At 46.0% G+C, this 18,277-nt stretch overlaps 2 protein-coding genes across 2 annotated transcripts; one reads left to right on the plus strand and one right to left on the minus strand.

Moving 5' to 3' along the window:
- Nucleotides 1-498: 498 nt before the first annotated feature.
- rhpn1 (rhophilin, Rho GTPase binding protein 1) lies at nucleotides 499-13,918 on the plus strand. Its single transcript, XM_062395905.1, has 15 exons — nucleotides 499-744; nucleotides 3,087-3,202; nucleotides 7,284-7,412; nucleotides 8,575-8,650; nucleotides 8,910-8,987; nucleotides 9,171-9,295; nucleotides 9,438-9,604; nucleotides 10,377-10,564; nucleotides 10,651-10,807; nucleotides 10,896-11,042; nucleotides 11,126-11,320; nucleotides 11,400-11,476; nucleotides 11,554-11,700; nucleotides 11,792-11,944; nucleotides 12,026-13,918. Exons 1-15 carry the CDS (start codon nucleotides 673-675, stop codon nucleotides 12,233-12,235), a joined length of 2,037 nt encoding a protein of 678 aa, XP_062251889.1. The 5' UTR covers nucleotides 499-672; the 3' UTR covers nucleotides 12,236-13,918.
- Nucleotides 13,919-14,204: 286 nt separating this feature from the next.
- atpaf1 (ATP synthase mitochondrial F1 complex assembly factor 1) lies at nucleotides 14,205-17,985 on the minus strand. The gene is made up of 9 exons (XM_062395906.1): nucleotides 17,762-17,985; nucleotides 16,963-17,071; nucleotides 16,751-16,810; nucleotides 16,523-16,585; nucleotides 16,369-16,419; nucleotides 15,952-15,999; nucleotides 15,659-15,754; nucleotides 14,871-14,978; nucleotides 14,205-14,756 (listed from the first exon to the last, which is right to left on the minus strand). Exons 1-9 carry the CDS (start codon nucleotides 17,974-17,976, stop codon nucleotides 14,574-14,576), a joined length of 933 nt encoding a protein of 310 aa, XP_062251890.1. The 5' UTR covers nucleotides 17,977-17,985; the 3' UTR covers nucleotides 14,205-14,573.
- Between the last annotated feature and the right edge of the window lie 292 nt (nucleotides 17,986-18,277).

Here is an 18,277-nt window from a genome sequence, read left to right on the forward strand (position 1 = left end):
CAAGTAATAATATTATTAGTAGTAATATAAGTAAGTATTTCAAGTGTTTTGAACGTAATTTGCGTAAACTACGTAATAATCCGTATTATTCACTCACGAGCCACAACCCTGACGTCGTCATAGCAACAGCCCGCTGAGTGAAGGGGGGGGGGGACGCTTCCAGCGCCTCCTGATTGGTCAGCTTTGGCCGTCGTTCGGCCCCTAATCCTCCCTCTGATTCGTCCACTCCACTCTCGCTCCGGAATACTGGCACGTGATTGGCTGGAGTCAATTTGAGCGACCCGCCTCAGCGAATAAGCTTCAGCAGCTGCAGAGAGAACAACAGAGGAGGAGGAGGAGGAGGAGGAGGAGGAGGAGGAGGACTCAGGGTCATGAGAAGAAGAAGAAGAAGAAGAAGAAGAAGAAGGAGGAGAAGCTGCAGGTTGTTGTTCTCTCACTCAACTTTCTTCCTCTGGCGGTTGAATCCACACGAAGCGGATCAGAGGAATGTAGCCCGGTGCTTCTTCATGATGGAGGAACCTGCGACCAGGCGAGTTGTCCACCAGCGGCTGTGTGTGGTCAGAACGTGGCTCGGGACGGGAGCGTGTGTTGAAACCCCGCTTGTGTGTGTGTGTGTGTGTGTGTGTGTGTGTGTGTGTGTGTGTGTGTGTGTGTTTCCACAGAGAGCAGGACATGTCGCTGTCAGACGGAGCCTCAGACGATGAGCTGCCCATGACGCTGCCCACAGAGGGCAGCATCCGGAAGGTGGGACACCTGCACACACACACACACACACACACACACACACACACACACACACACACAACTATGATGGGGGGGTGGGTGAAGTGTCTGATTCCAGTAACCACTTGTGGAGTTTCAGGGGTTAAACAGCGCTGCAGCAGAATCCAATTAAAGTTAACACGACCACTTCTATAGACGTAATGAAACAACAGAAACAACACAATGGTGTCATTCAAATATAACTTGTAACTGTGTCATAACACCCCCCCCCCCCCCCCCTCCATCGATATAGTGATGAGTAGATAATGAGTGAATTTTCATTTTGGGGAGAACTATCCCTTTAACCTCATTCTAACTGATAACCAAGTCTCAACCCTCAAACAGGGCTTTGAAAGAGTTATGACCAAAACGTCCTCACTCTCTAAAATGTCCTCACTCCACAGAGATAGAGGTACAAATCTATCCTTAAAGCTTTACACTTGAAGTAGGAACATCTTCAGTTTTTTCAATCAGGCTGGTGGTGGCACGGTGGAGTTAAGTTGGAGGCACGGTGGTGGCTCGGTGGTTGCACGGTGGGGGTAAGGTGGTGGCACGGTGGAGGCACGGTGGTGGCACGGTGGTGGCACGGTGGAGGCACGGTGGTGGCACGGTGGAGGCACGGTGGAGTTAAGGTGGAGGCACGGTGGTGGCTCGGTGGTTGCACGGTGGTGGCACGGTGGAGGCACGGTGGTGGCACGGTGGAGGCCCGGTGGTGGTAAGGTGGTGGCACGGTGGTGGCACGGTGGAGGCACGGTGGAGGCACGGTGGAGGCACGGTGGTGGTACGGTGGTGGCACGGTGGTGGCTCGGTGGTTGCACGGTGGTGGCACGGTGGAGGCACGGTGGAGGCACGGTGGTGGTAAGGTGGTGGCACGGTGGTGGCTCGGTGGTGGCACGGTGGTGCAGTGGTCAGCCCTGTCTGTCTGAGTGGGATTTCTCCATGTGCTCCTGCTCCACCTTCAGTCCAAACCCATGCAAACTGGGTTTAATTGGAGACTCTTGATTGGCCGTAGGTGTGAGAGGTTGACTCATTTCTCATTGGTCCTGAATTAAACTGGCAACCTGTTGTTTACCCCACATGCCGGCCAGTGTCGGCAGGAACTGGATTTAACCAGGTCCGACTGCTCCTTTGAATTAACTCCAGACACCGTGAGTGGGATGTAAAAACACTGATGGATAATAAGATTCAAGATTCAAGAGTTTATTGTCATAATAAATATCGATCTCAGACGTGGTGCCCTGAAGCAAGGCACTTGTCCTGCTGCTGCTGCTGGACTGAGAAGATAACTGTGATAGCAACAGTTTGTTGGTTCACTTGTTTGTGTTGCTGAATGAGACGAGTTGTGCGTTGGTTGCACAGATGTCGAGCGGCCTCCGTCCTCCTGATGGTGCAGCAGAGGTGGGAGCTCGGCCCGAGTCCTAATCCACGCAGGCACCCTGAGGATTACTTGACGTGTGCATGCTAAACAAACACCTTAACTGGGTGAGAGGGAACTGGGGGGGGTGCAGCGTGTGATCGATTCCCAGGGAGCACATTGGAACTGGGAGCTGTGGGGGTGCTGTGGACTAAACGTCTGCTGAAGTGAGATTTAAGAGGCCTTTAAGTCCTCAGGCAGATAAACTGCTCTGACATATCACCAGGTCCCTTTCCTATTAAACACGTGATCCTGGAGCGAGCTGATGGCGAGGGCACGTAGCACACGTGTTCATGAACACGCCTCCAGCAGAAGGTCACTGGTTTCACTCCTGGCCAGTTGGACAACTTACTGTGAGTCTCTCGCTTATTTAAGAAATATGCTTAAAACCAAAAACATGAGATCCTGCTGGAGTGGAGGTTCTGTTCCTTCTGCACATCAGATCATTTCCCTCTTCAGTCTCCGTGACGCTCTGCTCTTCTCAGTGACTCTGGTTTCTGACAGGTTCCTTTACAAGCTGTCATCTCCACCATGAAGTAGACTTTCTCTCTGGTGGTTTCATGTCCAGTCTGTGTTTCTACAGCAAGGATCCAAAAAAGATCCTGAGAACGACTCTGCTGAAGAATCCCTGTTATTCATCTCTGTGTCTTTCTGGGGGAACATGCAGATAGGAAATCGTATTCCGATGCAGTCTGTTAGAAACATATTTACAATATGATGGACAAGAAACGAGCAAAGTGCCAATTCAGTCACATTATTTGAAATGAACAGAACACAGAGTGATCAAGTCGACTGGATTCATATCGTCTTCATTACTCATGTGGTCGTACAGACTGTAGTGAACATTGACGTGTTGACATGTGTCGCTGTAACTGATGAATTCATTCATTTCTTCCTCCTCCACCTGCAGGGATGCGACCCCTTCGCCCAGACCCAGCGCAGCAAGCTGCAGCACAGACGAGCTCGCATCAACCAGCAGATCAACAAGGAGATGCGCATGAGAGCAGGAGCAGAGAACCTGTTCAGGTGAGGTCAGAGTCCCGAACTGAGGATCTCCATCTTTGGGATTCTATGATGCACATCAAAGAATCTGGTGAAATCTAAATCTGCTGAGGAACTTTCCTGCTGTAACTTTTGAGGATAAGGTGCAGCACTAAATAGCTGTGTTTATTGTATTAGGTGTTTTTCTGCTTTATCGTTTATTATAATAGGATCCACATAGTCACTGTCTTTAAATGCAGTAAGATGGTGATCGACCAATGATACTGAGAGCTGTTAAAAGAGATCTGAGCTGTCACAGTCCTCAAACAATTAGAGTTCGTTACTGACTTACAGAGTGAAGGACAACCAGCACCTTCCCTGTAGTCACTGTGACCTGAGAACATGTGTGGTGTTGTAATGTGTACTGGTTGTGTAGTGGTAGTAGTGAGAGCTTGGTACAAAGTTTAAAGATGGACCCGTTCTTCATAAGGTTCCTTCAGGATTGAAAAGTCCAGCGCTCTCCTCTCTGAGATGTGGTGATGGATGTTGTTCACGTCTCTTATGTGTCGGTTCACTTTTTGTGAACGTGTCGGCTCTGTCACATTTGTGGGAAAAGGTCAGAGATCACTGACCCCCCCCCCCCCCCCGAAAACACACGCACACGCACACACACTCACAGACACACACACAGACGAGCACCACCCAGTTTTATGGCTCTGTTTGTGTTCACTGTGTGTGTTTATGTGTCTGCTCCTTTGTGTTGTGCGTATGTGCCTCTCTTTTCACTTCAGTACTTTTTACAGAATCATGCATAACAATACTAAACCCTGCATACTTTTGGAAATATGGGATTTACTCACACTGAGCTGATCTGAGCTGACCTGAGCTCTGGAAGCAGCAGGCTGTCCTTCACACAGCGGGCAGGAGTTTTATCGGTGGAGAAATGAGGGAAATGAAAAAAGAAACGTGGCAGAACATCAAAGTGTTCTCTCTGAGAACATTAACATCATCTTTATCCCCCCCGCTCTCCTTTCTTTCCTCCTAACTACGTCTCAGGCTGTGCATGTTTGTTAATCCCCTCAGACGTAGATGAATGAAGAGATGCTGAAAACTGTACATTTAATACATGTGCATACATCTGCTCTATGCACCTTGTTGGCTGTGGCAGGTCTGAGACCAGTGGGGTCAGCTGGTGCTCCTCGCTCGTAAAGAGGGAGTAGAAGGAGGAGCCACTTAATTAAAGCAAGGAGCCTCGTTGGGCCTCGTTAGAAGTGCCGTGTCAGAATCTAATAAGATCAACACACGACTCCTCACTATTATCCCAGCACTTGTTTGGCTACGACTAATTAACTTTCTCAAAGATCTTTCTCGGGGGGGTGGATGATGGGCGGCAGGGCCACGACCACTAATGAACTGTTTTCATTGGAGTTTCGTCACTCAGTTAGTTTATTTATCTTTTTATCTCCAATATACTTGTTTAGTAAGACTTGACATTACTTTTCTTGACTGATGCATGATCCTAAACTCACAAGAATACGAAAGAAGCAGTTACACAATAGAAAAAAGCAGAAAATCTCACATCTAAGGAGCTGGATCCAGTGAATTCACTTTAATAATTAAGTCAATAATTAATTGTTGTGATTGATCAATCAGCTGTTTATAGCACTAATTGATATTATAGGTTAATTCTTCGACAGGTCGTGGCTGTTTCTCCCCTCAGCTCCATTCCTGACCGGTTTCAGGCTGTTATCCTAAAAGGTGATGACTCAGTTCAGGGGAAATAAAACCAGTGCTCGTGCCCTTTCTGTTGGGACGGGGGGGGGGGGGGGGGTCACAGAGACAAAGAGGACCCCCACGCAGACAGGCGGCCTGTAATCAGCTGGCTTTGTGTCCGCCCCCCCGTCCTGTTCCCATGCAGTGATTTCCAGCGAGGCCCCGGCAGCCTCATCCCCCACTTATTTGTCTGGCACCGTCAGACCTTTCTCTTTTTTTTGTCCTCCCCCTTTCCGGTCAACTGGAATAGCCCACAAACATACTGACACACACACAGACACACACATACTGACACACACAAACATACTGACACACACAGACACCTACATACTGACACACACAAACATACTGACACACACATACTGACACACACATACTGACACACACAGACACCTACATACTGACAAACAGAAACTCCTCCCTCTATGTTTCACTCCCTGTGGAACTGGGTCGTGGTGTGGGTGCTGACATGGGGGGGGATGACGGATGAAAGATGGGTTGTGATTGGCCGATGAAGACGTCACATCGTGTCCCTCTGTGAGAATCCAGCTGGACGACAGTTAGATCCTGGTCTCTATCAGTCAGTTTGGTTTTTATTGAACTATGATCACCGGCTTCCTTCCTATTTTCATTTCTCTCAAAAGCTGCAGAATGTTGTGCGTGCGAGTGGGTGTGTGTGAAGGGGATAATTGGTTGCCCAGTTAAAGCTGACTAATCAGATTGTCCTTGGCTTGATCCTAGATGTAGGTCTGTTTGTGTGTGTGTGTGTGTGTGTGTGTGTGTGTGTGCGTGTGGAAGAGAGAGGTGAATGTAAAATGGTCGAACTGGACAGATCCTTCAAAAGGAGCTCAAAGGTACGAGTGTTACGGCCATTTCACAGTTCAAGAAAAAATATATAAAGTTGAAATATAACAAGAATATGAGAGTAAAGTCATAATTTGATGAAACAAAAAGTTGTAATAACAAGATAAAAAAGTTATAGTAATACAGAAAAACTTTTTTTGCAGTTTCACTTCACTTTTTCTGGTCATGTCCATGAAGTTTGTGGTGTGTCTGTGTTCAGTTGATTATCATATATAACAACCCTAACCAGAAGTATTAGTACAAACACACTTCACTAGGACTCCTGATTAGAGCTCACACCTCGTACCAGACTCAGCAGCCCCTCGAACTCAATGAAGATGAACCAAACTTCACACTCTCATGAATATCAGTCCTCTGAAGATGTCAGATTGATTCATCACGATCTGTTTATTATTCTGTGAGAAATCACTGAAACTGTGGAAAAACATCCTTCTCACAATGTTAGAGAAACTGAGTGATAAAGACAAATTCCTGGATCGGCCCCAGGATCCGGATCAGCACCAACTTTAATCAGTTCTTTCCTGACCCACATCCTTCCTCCTGGTCCGTCCACTAGTTTTTGTGTAATCCTGCTGACACACAGACAACCAGCTAACGGACAGAGAAACAGGAGCTCGTGAGCAGAGGTAAAAAGAACAGGTTTGAATTTACCTTCAGAAAGTGACAGAGGTAAAAAGAAACAGTTTGTCCACAGATCCAGTTTCCTGCAGGACTCAGGTGAACAGAATGAAGAGAACCTGACGGATCTGTTTCTTCAGTTTGTTTACACACAGAGAGGAGTGTTTCTTTCTCACTGGATTATTTATCCGACAGTTTCTGTTGACTTGTCCTCCCTGAATCTCCCAGCTGTTGATGCATCTGGTGACTCAGCACCATGACCTTTAATTCTGCTTTTAGATTCCACATGAGGAAAAACTCTGGCTGGTTTCTATTTGAGCTGCTTCGCTGAAATCGTCTCTTTTGTTTGTGTGATCCCGTCTTTTTTAAAAGTTTATCATGTTAAACTCATGTTCACAGTTTTGTGCAGTGAGCAGTGATTCTCGTTTCCTTGCCTCAGTTCAGTGTTGTTGTGTCTTTGTGTTGTGGAATTTACTGATTGTCTCATTCTGGGGGATTTTTTTCTTCAGCGCCTTCCCAGCAAAGTGTTTGTCATTAGTTACCATGGTAACCAAGTGATGCCCCCCCCCCCCCCCCCCCCCCGAGACAAACACAACAGCCTTCCCCCCCACCCTAGTGTTTGAGTGTCTTGGACTGAACAGAGGATGATGGAGGAGATGGAGAGATGATGCATACAGTACATTCATTGAAGTCCAAAGCTGTGTGTGTTTATTGTGTTGGTGAGATGTGTAACAAAGTGCACACGTTAACACAATTGTCTTTCTTTCAGCCTTGTTGTGCGACTCCTATGAAACTCAAATACATAAACTACAACAACATTGGCAGACAGATGACAAACATTTCACTGACGTCGTCTTCTTTTATTGTGAAGGGCGACGACCAACAACAAGGTGAAGGAGACCGTGGCTATGGAGCTCAGCTTCGTCAACTCCAACCTGCAGCTGCTGAAGGAGGAACTGGAGGAGCTGAACAGCAACATGGAGGCCTACCAGACCGACAGGTACACAGCCCCACACAGGATGTTGTCTGTTGACTGGTTGAGAGTTAAAACTTTGTGTTGTGTAGATTTAGGCGACATCCGAAAGCATGAGCTCTGCTGTGGATCCACCTGGTGTCCACTCTCCTCCAGAGATTTAGAGCCGTCCCCGTTTTATAGGCTGAAGACACTCAAACCTTCTGGGTCATGATGTAGCCTTCACTGATTCGTCAGGCTCCTGTCACATGACCCCCTTCATGAAGAAAACTACCAGCCTCAGTGTAGAACAACAAGGAGAAACAAGTGTTACTGACCCTGTTGTCTTTGCTAACAGCTGCTGTGCAGTTACAGTTGTCATTTTACAGTGATTTACATGTGGAGGAGATAAGATAATAAGCCGAGTGGTCATGTGTTGTGTGTTTTCAGGTGTTAGAATGGACGAGGATGAAAAGTGATAACACAATCATGTGGACAGAGATCGTTTTAGTCTGAAAAGCTGTTTTCAAATGAGAACGTGGTTGTATGGATGTGGCCTGTAGAGCTTCACTCAAGATACAGACACACACAACAGCTCAGCGATTTCCCCCCGTGCAGCCCCAGGTCATGGGAGGGATAAACCCCCTGATTAGTGTGTGTTGTGTGTGAGTGTTTGTGTTCATGGTCAACGAGAGGAGGCGGGTGTGGGGGAGGGGAGGGAGCCCGGGCGTGAGGGTTAATACTTGGCTTTAGCTTTGCTTATTAGCAGGATGGAGCCCTGCTGCGTTAGAAGATAAGCAGATGGTGTTTGTTGTCATTAGATAACCTCAGAAAACCACAGGACCTGGGTTCTTCTAAGAACCTTCAATAACCAGGACTTAATAACCAGGGTTCCTCCAGGAACCGTGAGCGGAGGTCTCACTGGAACCCTCAAAGGTTCCTGCAGGAGCTTTATGGGACATCAGAGAATGAAATGGTGACAAGAAAACAACTTTTATATAATATTAACTTATTTTACTTTACAAGTTGATATTTGGGTAACCTCATCAAATGCAAGGGTTCGTTAAAGCACCTCAAATATATTGTTCCTTGAGAACCATATTAGATATTCAAGGCATATTAGAAAACCAGCCCTCTGTGTGTGAGCGTGTGTGTTTGTGTGTGTGTTTACATTGGTGACAGATTACAAACACACTCTTTCTATTCACAGTGAGGCTGTCAACGTTCCCATGATCCCTCTCGGCCTGAAGGAAACCAAAGAGGTGGACTTCACTCTTTCCATCCAGGTGAAAACAGCATGTTGTTCATGTCTCCCCCCTCGTCCGACCGTCTCACTCTTGTGAACACAACATCTCAGGAAAACCCCCCCGCTCACGAACATGCAGCAGATTAAACTGATTTATAGCAGCTTGTTTTCATAATTTATCAGTTTGTGTCTTGTACATTTCTTCTGTAGAGGAGCATCTGTTTGTGTGCACACTGTGAAGTGAGGACATGAACGCAGATCACTGTGAGACTGACTTGTCCTCCTGCCTCCTCCCACAGGACTTCATCTGCGAGCACTACGGAGAGGACAGCTCTCTGTACGAGCAGGAGATCAGAGAGCTTATGGAGCTCAGACAGGTTCATAAAGTCCCTCATATGACTTCTTTCAAAACAAACACTCATCTTCTTCAATATTATATTCTTTTATTAACATAGTTGTGGAGAATCGATTTAGCTCCTGGCAGTGGTAAAAAGAACCTTGTATAACAGGTCTCAGAGTCTGTCTGTGAGGTAAGAGGTTCCTCTGTCCTCTGTGGTCAGGCCATGCGGACTCCCAGTCGGAACCAGGCCGGTCTGGAGCTGCTGATGGAGTACTACAACCAGCTGTTCTACCTGGACCAGCGCTTCTTCCCTCCACTCAGGAACCTGGGCGTCCACTTCCACTGGTAGGACACAAACACTTCTGTTAGTCAGCATGGTTTCCACTGAGGAGTCGGTACCAGGCGTCTTTAAAACGATAAAGACATGAAGTAAAGTGGAGCTACACAAACAAGATCCATCATGGAGTTCACTGTGGTTCTCTCCCAGGTACGACTCTCTGACCGGCGTCCCGTCCTGTCAGCGGGCGCTGGCCTTCGAGAAAGGAAGTGTGTTGTTCAACATCGGAGCGTTGTTCACGCAGATCGGAGCCCGGCAGGACCGCTCTGCAGCCGCTGGGATAGACCGGGCCATAGATGCCTTCCAGAGAGCCGCAGGTACCGAAACAACACAACCACACACAGCTGGGTTCCATCAATCACAGTCGATCCTCTAATCGTAGTTCTGTTCACTCATACATTCATCCCCCAGGCCATAAGACTTATTAACTCCTCCCAACTGCAATAACCGCAATATATATTTTATTTCAAATTTAAAATTTTTGATATTCTATTTTACACTATTTTATTCAAATTTAGTTATTTTAATTCTTGAGCATTGTTAGAAGAGAGCCTGTGACTCAAGCATTTCATTGCCAGCGACTGTTTAACTGTTATCTCTGTGCATTGGATAATAAAACTCTTGAATCTTGAATCATATTGAATTTATTTAATCTAGAGCTGAAACAGATTTTTTATCCTGTCCTATCCTAGAATTAAATTGTGTAACTTACAGCTGCTCTCAGACCTGCACTGAGCTCTGGATAAACTCTAGAAACGATCCAGAGCATGAACCCAGACGTCAGCTGCTGCAGACAGTTCAAGATTCATTGGTGTAGCATTTTCATTTCAAACGAACTTACCAAACTAAAACTTAAAACTCAATTAAAAAGGATATCAACAGATCTAAGACGAGATTCTCCACATTTTAAAAACTGAAATTAGATTACGTGTGAGGTTTTGGTCGATTTATTTCTGAAAATGAAAAGTTGATAAAAAATCCTCATTTATTGATGATCAAGGTTTTGTTGTTGTTTGACTGATTAATTCACTGATTACGATTGTAAAGCAGATTTTTGATCCTTTATTTCATCTCCTTCTTTTTGTTTAGGTGCCTTTAATTACCTGAAGGAGAATTTCTCCAACGCTCCGAGTCTGGACATGAGTGGCCCGTCGCTTTGCATGCTGGTCCGGCTGATGGTCGCCCAGGTGCAGGAGTGCATCTTTGAGCGCGTCACGCTCACGACCCGGGACGCACACTTCACCTCCCAGCTCCGCCTGGCACAAGAGGCTGCACGGGTGAGTGCTCACGTCTGGTTAGTGTGCGTGGTTCCTGTGGCTGTGCCGCGCTGCTCACTGTGTGGTTCACTGTGTGTCTCCTGCAGGTGTCGGACGTCTACTTGTTGGTGCAGCAGACCATGACGCAGCCTCTGATGAAGGACTACGTGCCTTTTTCGTGGGCGTCCATGGTTCAGGTCAAATCTGAACACTTCCGCGCTCTCTCACACTACTACACTGCTGTCGCGCTCTGTGACCACATGTGTGAGTACAGAGAAATGAATCCAGTCTGTGTTTGTGTCGCGTTGATCACTCGAGAGTTCGACTGAACCTGATGTGTCTGGTTCTGCAGCGTCTGCTGAGGAAGAGGAGGAAGAGGAGGAAGAGGAGAGGCAGCAGGAGGAAGCAGAGAAGGCTTTCCTCCAGTTCTACGTCAGCGCTCCTGTCGGACCTTCACTCAGCCTCATTCTACGAGACCCTGAAAAGAGACGGAAGCTCGGTGAGTTCATGTGAAGCAGCAGAAGCATTAGATATTATTTTAATTTCGCTATTTAAAAAGAGTAAATAATAATGTGCTTCCAGGTAAAGCTCACCTGCGGCGTGCAGTGATCCGACACGAGGAGGCCATGCGTGTCCACGGCCTGTGTAAGATCCTGAGGAAGATGGACATCCTGCAGGACGTGTTGTCCCTCACACACAAACGCTCTTTGGACAAATACTCGGAGCTGGACCGAGAGGACGACTTTGACGAAACCGCAGAGGCTCCAGAGATCCAGTGTAAGACTCAGTGAGGCTGGGACCAGGTAGACATGTGATGGCAGGACACTCTGTGATATTTGGTTCCTGTCGTCTACAGCTCAAACCCACCAGAAACCAGACATCACTCCCACCAACTTCTCTACAGTCCAAGTGACGGACATCTTTCAGAGACTGGTAAGCTCCTCAGCGGGGGGGATAACCTCCAGACAGTGAAGTGAATGAGCAGAAGATGACTCCTCTCTGTGCCGCAGGGGCCTCTGTCGGTGTTCTGTGCTCGGGCTCGTTGGGGCCCGGTGCGACTCGTCTGCCTGCAGAGGAGGGAGGGCGGACTGGGCCTCACGCTGAGAGGAGACTCCCCCGTCCTGGTGGCAGGCGTGGTGCCCGGAGGCTGTGCAGCGGTACGACCACATCCCCCCAGCAGGCGTGTGCAGGAGATGTCACCAGTGAGTCCTTGTGTAGATCCTCACTGTTTCCTCTGGTGTCGTGCAGGAGGCCGGACTGAGGGAAGGAGACTACATCGTGGCGGTGGACGGTGACGACTGTAAATGGGCCAAACACAGCGAGGTGGTCCACATGCTGAAGAGCTGCAGCGACAGGAGGGTGGAGCTCAGCGTGGTCACGCTACACTCACATGATACACAGGTAACTGGAGGGTGAAGTGCGGGGGGGAGGTCAGTGGGTGTCTACCTGTTCAGTGACCTGAGTGTGTGTTTGTGTGAGCAGGTGGAGAGGAGGGCCGTCATGCTGTCCCACGGCAGCGACAAAGAAAACGCCCGGCAGCGTCTGCTGGGCGGAGCTAAGGGCCAGAGCTCCGCCTCCCTATTGAACTGGAACAGGAAGAAGAAGAGCAGTGGCGACGGCGTCTCCAAGAGACTGGGAAGCACTTTCAGTTTGTCGTTCGGCAGCATCAGAGACACGGAGGCCATGTACTGAGACGTGAGGCGGAGGATCCACTCAGGGAGTCACAGCAGCGGAGCACATGGTACGAAGGAGGCGGAGCTCAGGAGCCTGCACCACATGCACCAGCTCCTCGGGTGGAGGAGCCGGAGCAGGAGCAGTTTCCTGTTGACTCACACTCTGCTGTAGCACAGGCATGTCGGCCGATCGATGGATGATGGATACGTACCAGGTAGAAAACCTTGTAGCATGTAGCATTGTGCTAATCACTGTGCAGCACTGATGTGCTCCAAGCAGGATTAAACACGAGTGGGCGTGACTAGAAGAGGCAGCGTGGTGGGAGCTGAGTTCACCCCCCCCCCCCCCCCCCCCTGCTGCCAGCTCAGCTCTGTGCTTTTGTCAGTTTGAGATCAGATCGAACCTGCGACGTGTTCAGAGCAGTGGACTCTGGTCTCTGATGAGGACTTGATGATGAGAGAGAAGAGTTCAGTTTCTTTCCACAGGCTCATCTTAGTTTCACCGGCTGATTGGAAAGAGTAAACACGTCTGCAGTTTCTTTTCTTTCTTTCTGAACAAAGCTTTGAGTTCAACTCCCTGATTCCTTTTGACTGATCATGTGGAGCAACATGTGATTCCACAGTATTCGAGCCCAGCATGAAGTCTGAAGGATTCTAACATCCTGACAGTTTTTAAACAGTAAACATACAAATTCCTTTAGAGAGATCAGAATAGATTTTCTTTTCCTAGCAGATTATTTCTCTTCAAATTGTAAATGCTTGATAAAGATATTTTCATCTCAAATTGCTCAGGAACCATCACAGATGAGACACCTCACTCAACTTTTACATAAAACGATGTATTGTTGGAGATTTCTTGTGTCTTATCCTTTTTCCCCAAGTGACAGGAGAACTGTGACAGTCAGTTTAACCATTGAAGTGCTACACAAACTGATCTGATGGATTTTAATCAGTTCTTCCTCTGATACTTTAACACTAAAGTATAACGTTGGGCTTCCTTGTGTTTTAGTTGAGTCCTTCCTGGATGAATTCAAAGCACTTCATAGGTTTGGACCTTGTGTGTTGTAGCTTGTGTTTTAGCAGAGTGTGAATATTGAAAAGGAAAAGTGTTATCGTGCCGGAGCTCTGACCCCATGTTGCAATAATGAACATGAACCACGGAGCGCGGTGGAGTAGATGAAACAAACTGTGAAACGTAGAGTTTCTGAGATGAGCAGTGCCAGGTCTCACTGTTCTGCAGATGATTGTAGATCTGTACAGGACGTTAGAGGAGAAATGTTTCTTTTGATTAACATTGTTTTTGTACGATTTTGATACGGCTAGAATTTAAAAAGTGAAAACTGTAGCACATTATTGTTCAGTGGATGATGTGTGTGTGTGTCTGTACAATGCTCGTGCCATGGGGGTTTATAGTCATGAGTACGGAAAGCCAGAGGTGAAAGTTTGAATTAACATAATCATGAAAATCTATTTTGAAGGAAACAAATGAATCTGTTATCAGCTAAACTCCCTCCACTCTGGCTGTGTGTGTGTGTGTGTGTGTGTCTGTGTGCGTCTGTGTAGATGAGAACAAATAACTCTTCCTGTGTGTTTTTCACTGAATCTGACCATCCCTGAAGAATTCATTTGGGGGTTTGCACAGTATTTTTTTCACATGAAATCAATAAAAAGTGATTATTAATAACAAGGCTTCTGTGTTCATGTTTCTATCTTCACCCGAGGAAGCAAATGTTTTATTTACCGCTTCACTCACACAGATCTGAAATGAACGGGAGGCAAAGGTTCACCAACGAAACATGTGACAGGACCGAGGTGACGAGCCAATCAGAATGTTTCCCAACGAGAGGAGGTGGAGTCAAACTGTCCAATCAGGGCAGGAGAAAATGAAACGCGCAGGAACCAGCTGTTTGTGTTGAGATGTTCCAGTGTTGTTAAGTTTGTCTACAGGACAATTCAAAGACATCACAACACAACAGGAGAAGACTTCAGAATATTCAGAATAATTTATTTCAGGTTTAATTTGATCACAAGATTTGTTGGTTTGGAGATGATTCATTAAATGTTGTAGTTTCCAGGTCCAGTTTGATAACATGGAGAATATCATAGTTTTACTCTATCATTACTGAACAGACCAGTTACCACATTATTCTCCTGTGGAAACAATCTGAGTCCCAGACAGAGTTCACAGTTCATGAGAAGAACTTTTCTCCCTGAATCACAGCAGCTCCAGCGTGAAGGGCTGTGATTGGTCGAGGTTTGTCCCAGCGCAGAACGCCGAGTCTCTTTTAAAACGAATACCATCAGTTCCTGGAAAGCAGCCGAGCAGATCCTGTGACCTCAGTCCGTCTGTAGTGTCTCTACGAGCGCCCGGGGGGGGGCGCTGGGCCCAGACCGCTCTGCTCCAGCTCCGCTATCACCGACATGTGTTTGAAGTCTGCGGGTTTGTGGTTGAACATCTCCACCAATCGGAAGGTCTCCTGCCTCAGTGTGCCGTAGAACAGCTGCACCTGATTGGCCAAGCACTGAGCCTGGTGGACGGTCTGAGAAGAGAAAGACGACAGGATGATGATGAAGATGATGATGATGATGATGGACCTGGTTGAACACCATCATCAGAACCATACAGCTGTGGATCAGCAGTTCAGTGGACTTACGATGAACTTGGGATCCATCTCAGCCGTCATGAGGACCACGCCCTTCTCCTCCTTCAGGTCCGGGTAGTGGTAGAGGATCAGCTGACTGGGAGCGTGCTCACCCATCGTCTGGACACAGGAACAACAGAACCGTGACCCACACCTCCAGGTCACATGACGATAACAGGCCCAGCTGACTTTTTAAATTCACTGTTCAATATTATGCTGATTTTAGGAAAATGTATTTCTCTATAAACATCTGCAGTTTCTAGAAGTTGTTGATTCATCTCAGGCCATTGAGGAAAGCCACAGTTTATTAGGACTCCATGACTTGAAATGTTTGACCTTTCTGTTTACCTGTTTGACCTTTCCATTACTTATTGACTGTCCAAAGAACCCAATGGAAAGGTATACAAATCAGTTTCCTGTGTATTAATTCTGTCTCAAACTGCGCCTATGGAACCAGTCTGAACTGGCTCAGACAGCCTTGGTTCTCCTGTATAAGATCCTTGCACTTGACTGTTCTCCATCTTCACTCTGAGATCCCTGTGACTCTCTGGTTTGATCCTTTCTGCAGAAAGCCCCCAATTAAATACAGGTAGATAACTTTGGTGTTTCCAGCCTCTTGTATCTCCAGATTTCCATCACATGTGGATTTTTTCAGATATTTGTGCAGTTTCCAAAGACCTAAATTAATTTCCCATAAAACGTGTTTGAACCTTTGATCAATCTGATCTGTACAACTTCAGTGTTTTCAGATTGTTGCGTCCAAACATCCACTGAAGTTCCAACGTCCTCTGTCGGTTTACCTGCACGTTGATGAGGGAGGTGAAGTGCAGCTGGTGTCCGGACCACTGACCCAGGAAGAACTCGTAACCCTCGTTCTGAGGCAGAGCGTAGAGGAACTGAGGATCGGAGAGGAAACGGAAATCAATTAGGATTCACGGCTGGTTCATGTTCAGATTATGAAGAAATGAATGCTGTGATTTCAAGAGTGGCTCATCCTGCAGAACCTGATTCGAAAAGATTTTTCCTTGTGGAGCCGGATAAAATAAATAATCTGCAGTTTCTCCTCAACATGTGTGAGCAGCAGTGAACTCACCATCGGACAAGACTCCGACCTGTTGAGAATCATCTCGTAGATCTGTGTCTGTGAAGAGACGTCAGGTCATTAGATCCCTAAACAAACTTTGATCATCTCTAAAACTAAAAATGTGTATTTAGTTGAAGTTCTATGGTCTTGTGTGATATTTATCATGGAGTAGTGTTTGTTGTTTTACCAAGTACTATTTTATATTTCTGTCTAATTTCACTAAATACACATACAACTCTATGCTGTTTAACTAACGTTTGAACTTTTGTGCCTTAGTCCATGTTTTCATATTTCGTCCAGTTATGTCATCGACTGCAGATGAAAACTGAACCTTGTGGCTAAATCTGGTACATTTACATATTACATGTTATTTGATGGGTATTATGCTTCTATATAGAATAACTTGCTCTCTGGGGTCGGACTCACCGGGATGACGGCGCTGATCGTCTCATGCGACGAATAATATTTCATCCAAAGCTGAGAAAGAACAGAACAAAAACCAGTTCCAGCTGCTGCAGTAAATCACGTGACAGGAAGTGGCGCAGACATGTGACGGGAGCGGCGCCGCCCAGCGACTCACCTCTGAGATCTCCTCCCCCGTCATCTCCTGGATCTTCTCCATGTTGAGGATGGAGCTCAGAGTCTGAGGAACAACAAGTTCACACATTTTAAACATCTTAACAACATTTCTATCACCTGCAGGATAGAAACAGATTTCTTTATAAATCTCAACTATAACTGCTGCTCGTGTTTACGTCTCTGCTCAGATCTGAACTGCTCCTCCTCTCCTCTCGTCTCCTCCTCTCACCTTGTTCTTGGTGAAACCTCCAGATGCTCCGTCGGCAGCCATCTTGTCCTTGTTCTCCAGCTGCAAAGATTCACACAGTAAGAGTGTCACTATGAGACCAGTATGAGATCACAGGAGTCTAACTACACACTGGAACCAGTCAAAGGTAAAAGTCTGGTCGGAAGAAAGCTCTCTTGTATCTGATGTTTCAGGACTTTTCAAAGTGTCTCCACCTCCTGCTCCATGAGCTTGATGAACTCTGCCTGCTTCGAGTGTCCCAGCACTTCCTTCTTGGTTTCTTGACGTTTCTCCAGTCGAGCATTGAACTCCTGCGGTTTGGTGCTGAAATCACATAAGACTAAGTATCAATATATATATATATATATATATATATATAAAATAATATATATCTTTGCAGCTGGAGAACAAAATATAAAAAATACTATCATAGAATTACTGTTACACGTCTTTATTCTATGTTGTAAATTAATTGAATCTGTCCAGACACAAAGATGAACTTCAAAATTAACTTCTACCAGAAAAACCTGTTTTTATTTCCTCTGATTTATTTTATTTCTGTATTTTTACTCTGATTCTTGTCTTGAAGCATTTTGTCACTGGTCGAGTTAAATCAGATAAAACTGCCGAACTCCATTTAAATATCTGTCGAGTTAATGTTTGACCTCCCATTGTAAAACTCAAATAAACATTTCATTCTATGTTTATAGACATTTATAAATCAAAAGAGTGTAAATAAATAAGTAACCCTAACCCCTTAACTCAGTTTTCTTTCCTCACACACGTTTATTTGTCTAAAATGATTAACAAATAACAGGCTAATAATCTGTAAATATTAATATTTATAAGTACATTCACAGTTTGATGTTTACAAATTAAACCGAATGTATCACCAGATTATCAGGATTTCACATGAATGATTATAATAAATCTAAGTAACGTGTAAACTAGTGTAAAGGAAGATTAGTTAATATAGTGATTTTCCTAACGGGGATCCGGATGTCAGTCTCTGACCTGCGAAGCCTCTGGATCCGGTCCTGGTATTTCGCATAGTACGGGTTCTCCTCCAGTTCCGGTTCTTTCCGCACCGAGAAGGTCCGGAACTGGGCCGGGACCAGACCGGGGATCAGGGTCCGGACACCGGGGACCCGGACCGCTAACATGCCCCGGTACAAACAGGACATCTGGAACATGGCGGCCGCCATCTTTCCTCCGCTCCCGTCCCACATGTATGGTGCTCCGACGGAACCGACTTTGTTCATTGGTTCCGCAGAAAGCGAAATGATTATGAATAGTCGGTAAAAATGTAAATAGATAAGTAACAACATTTATATAAACTATAGTATAATGATTTAAATATTAAGTTTAGGTATTAAGTTTAGGTATTACTACGATAAGAATTATGTGACTGTTTGTTGCCTCGTGAAAATTAAGCAAAATATACCGTCATCACAATTATCACTATATTATAATTACTACTACTACTACTCATAATAATAATAATAATTACTGCTCTAAATTAAGTTAAAA

Source organism: Platichthys flesus, chromosome 9 (assembly GCF_949316205.1).
Source record: "Platichthys flesus chromosome 9, fPlaFle2.1, whole genome shotgun sequence".
Taxonomy (NCBI): domain Eukaryota; kingdom Metazoa; phylum Chordata; class Actinopteri; order Pleuronectiformes; family Pleuronectidae; genus Platichthys; species Platichthys flesus.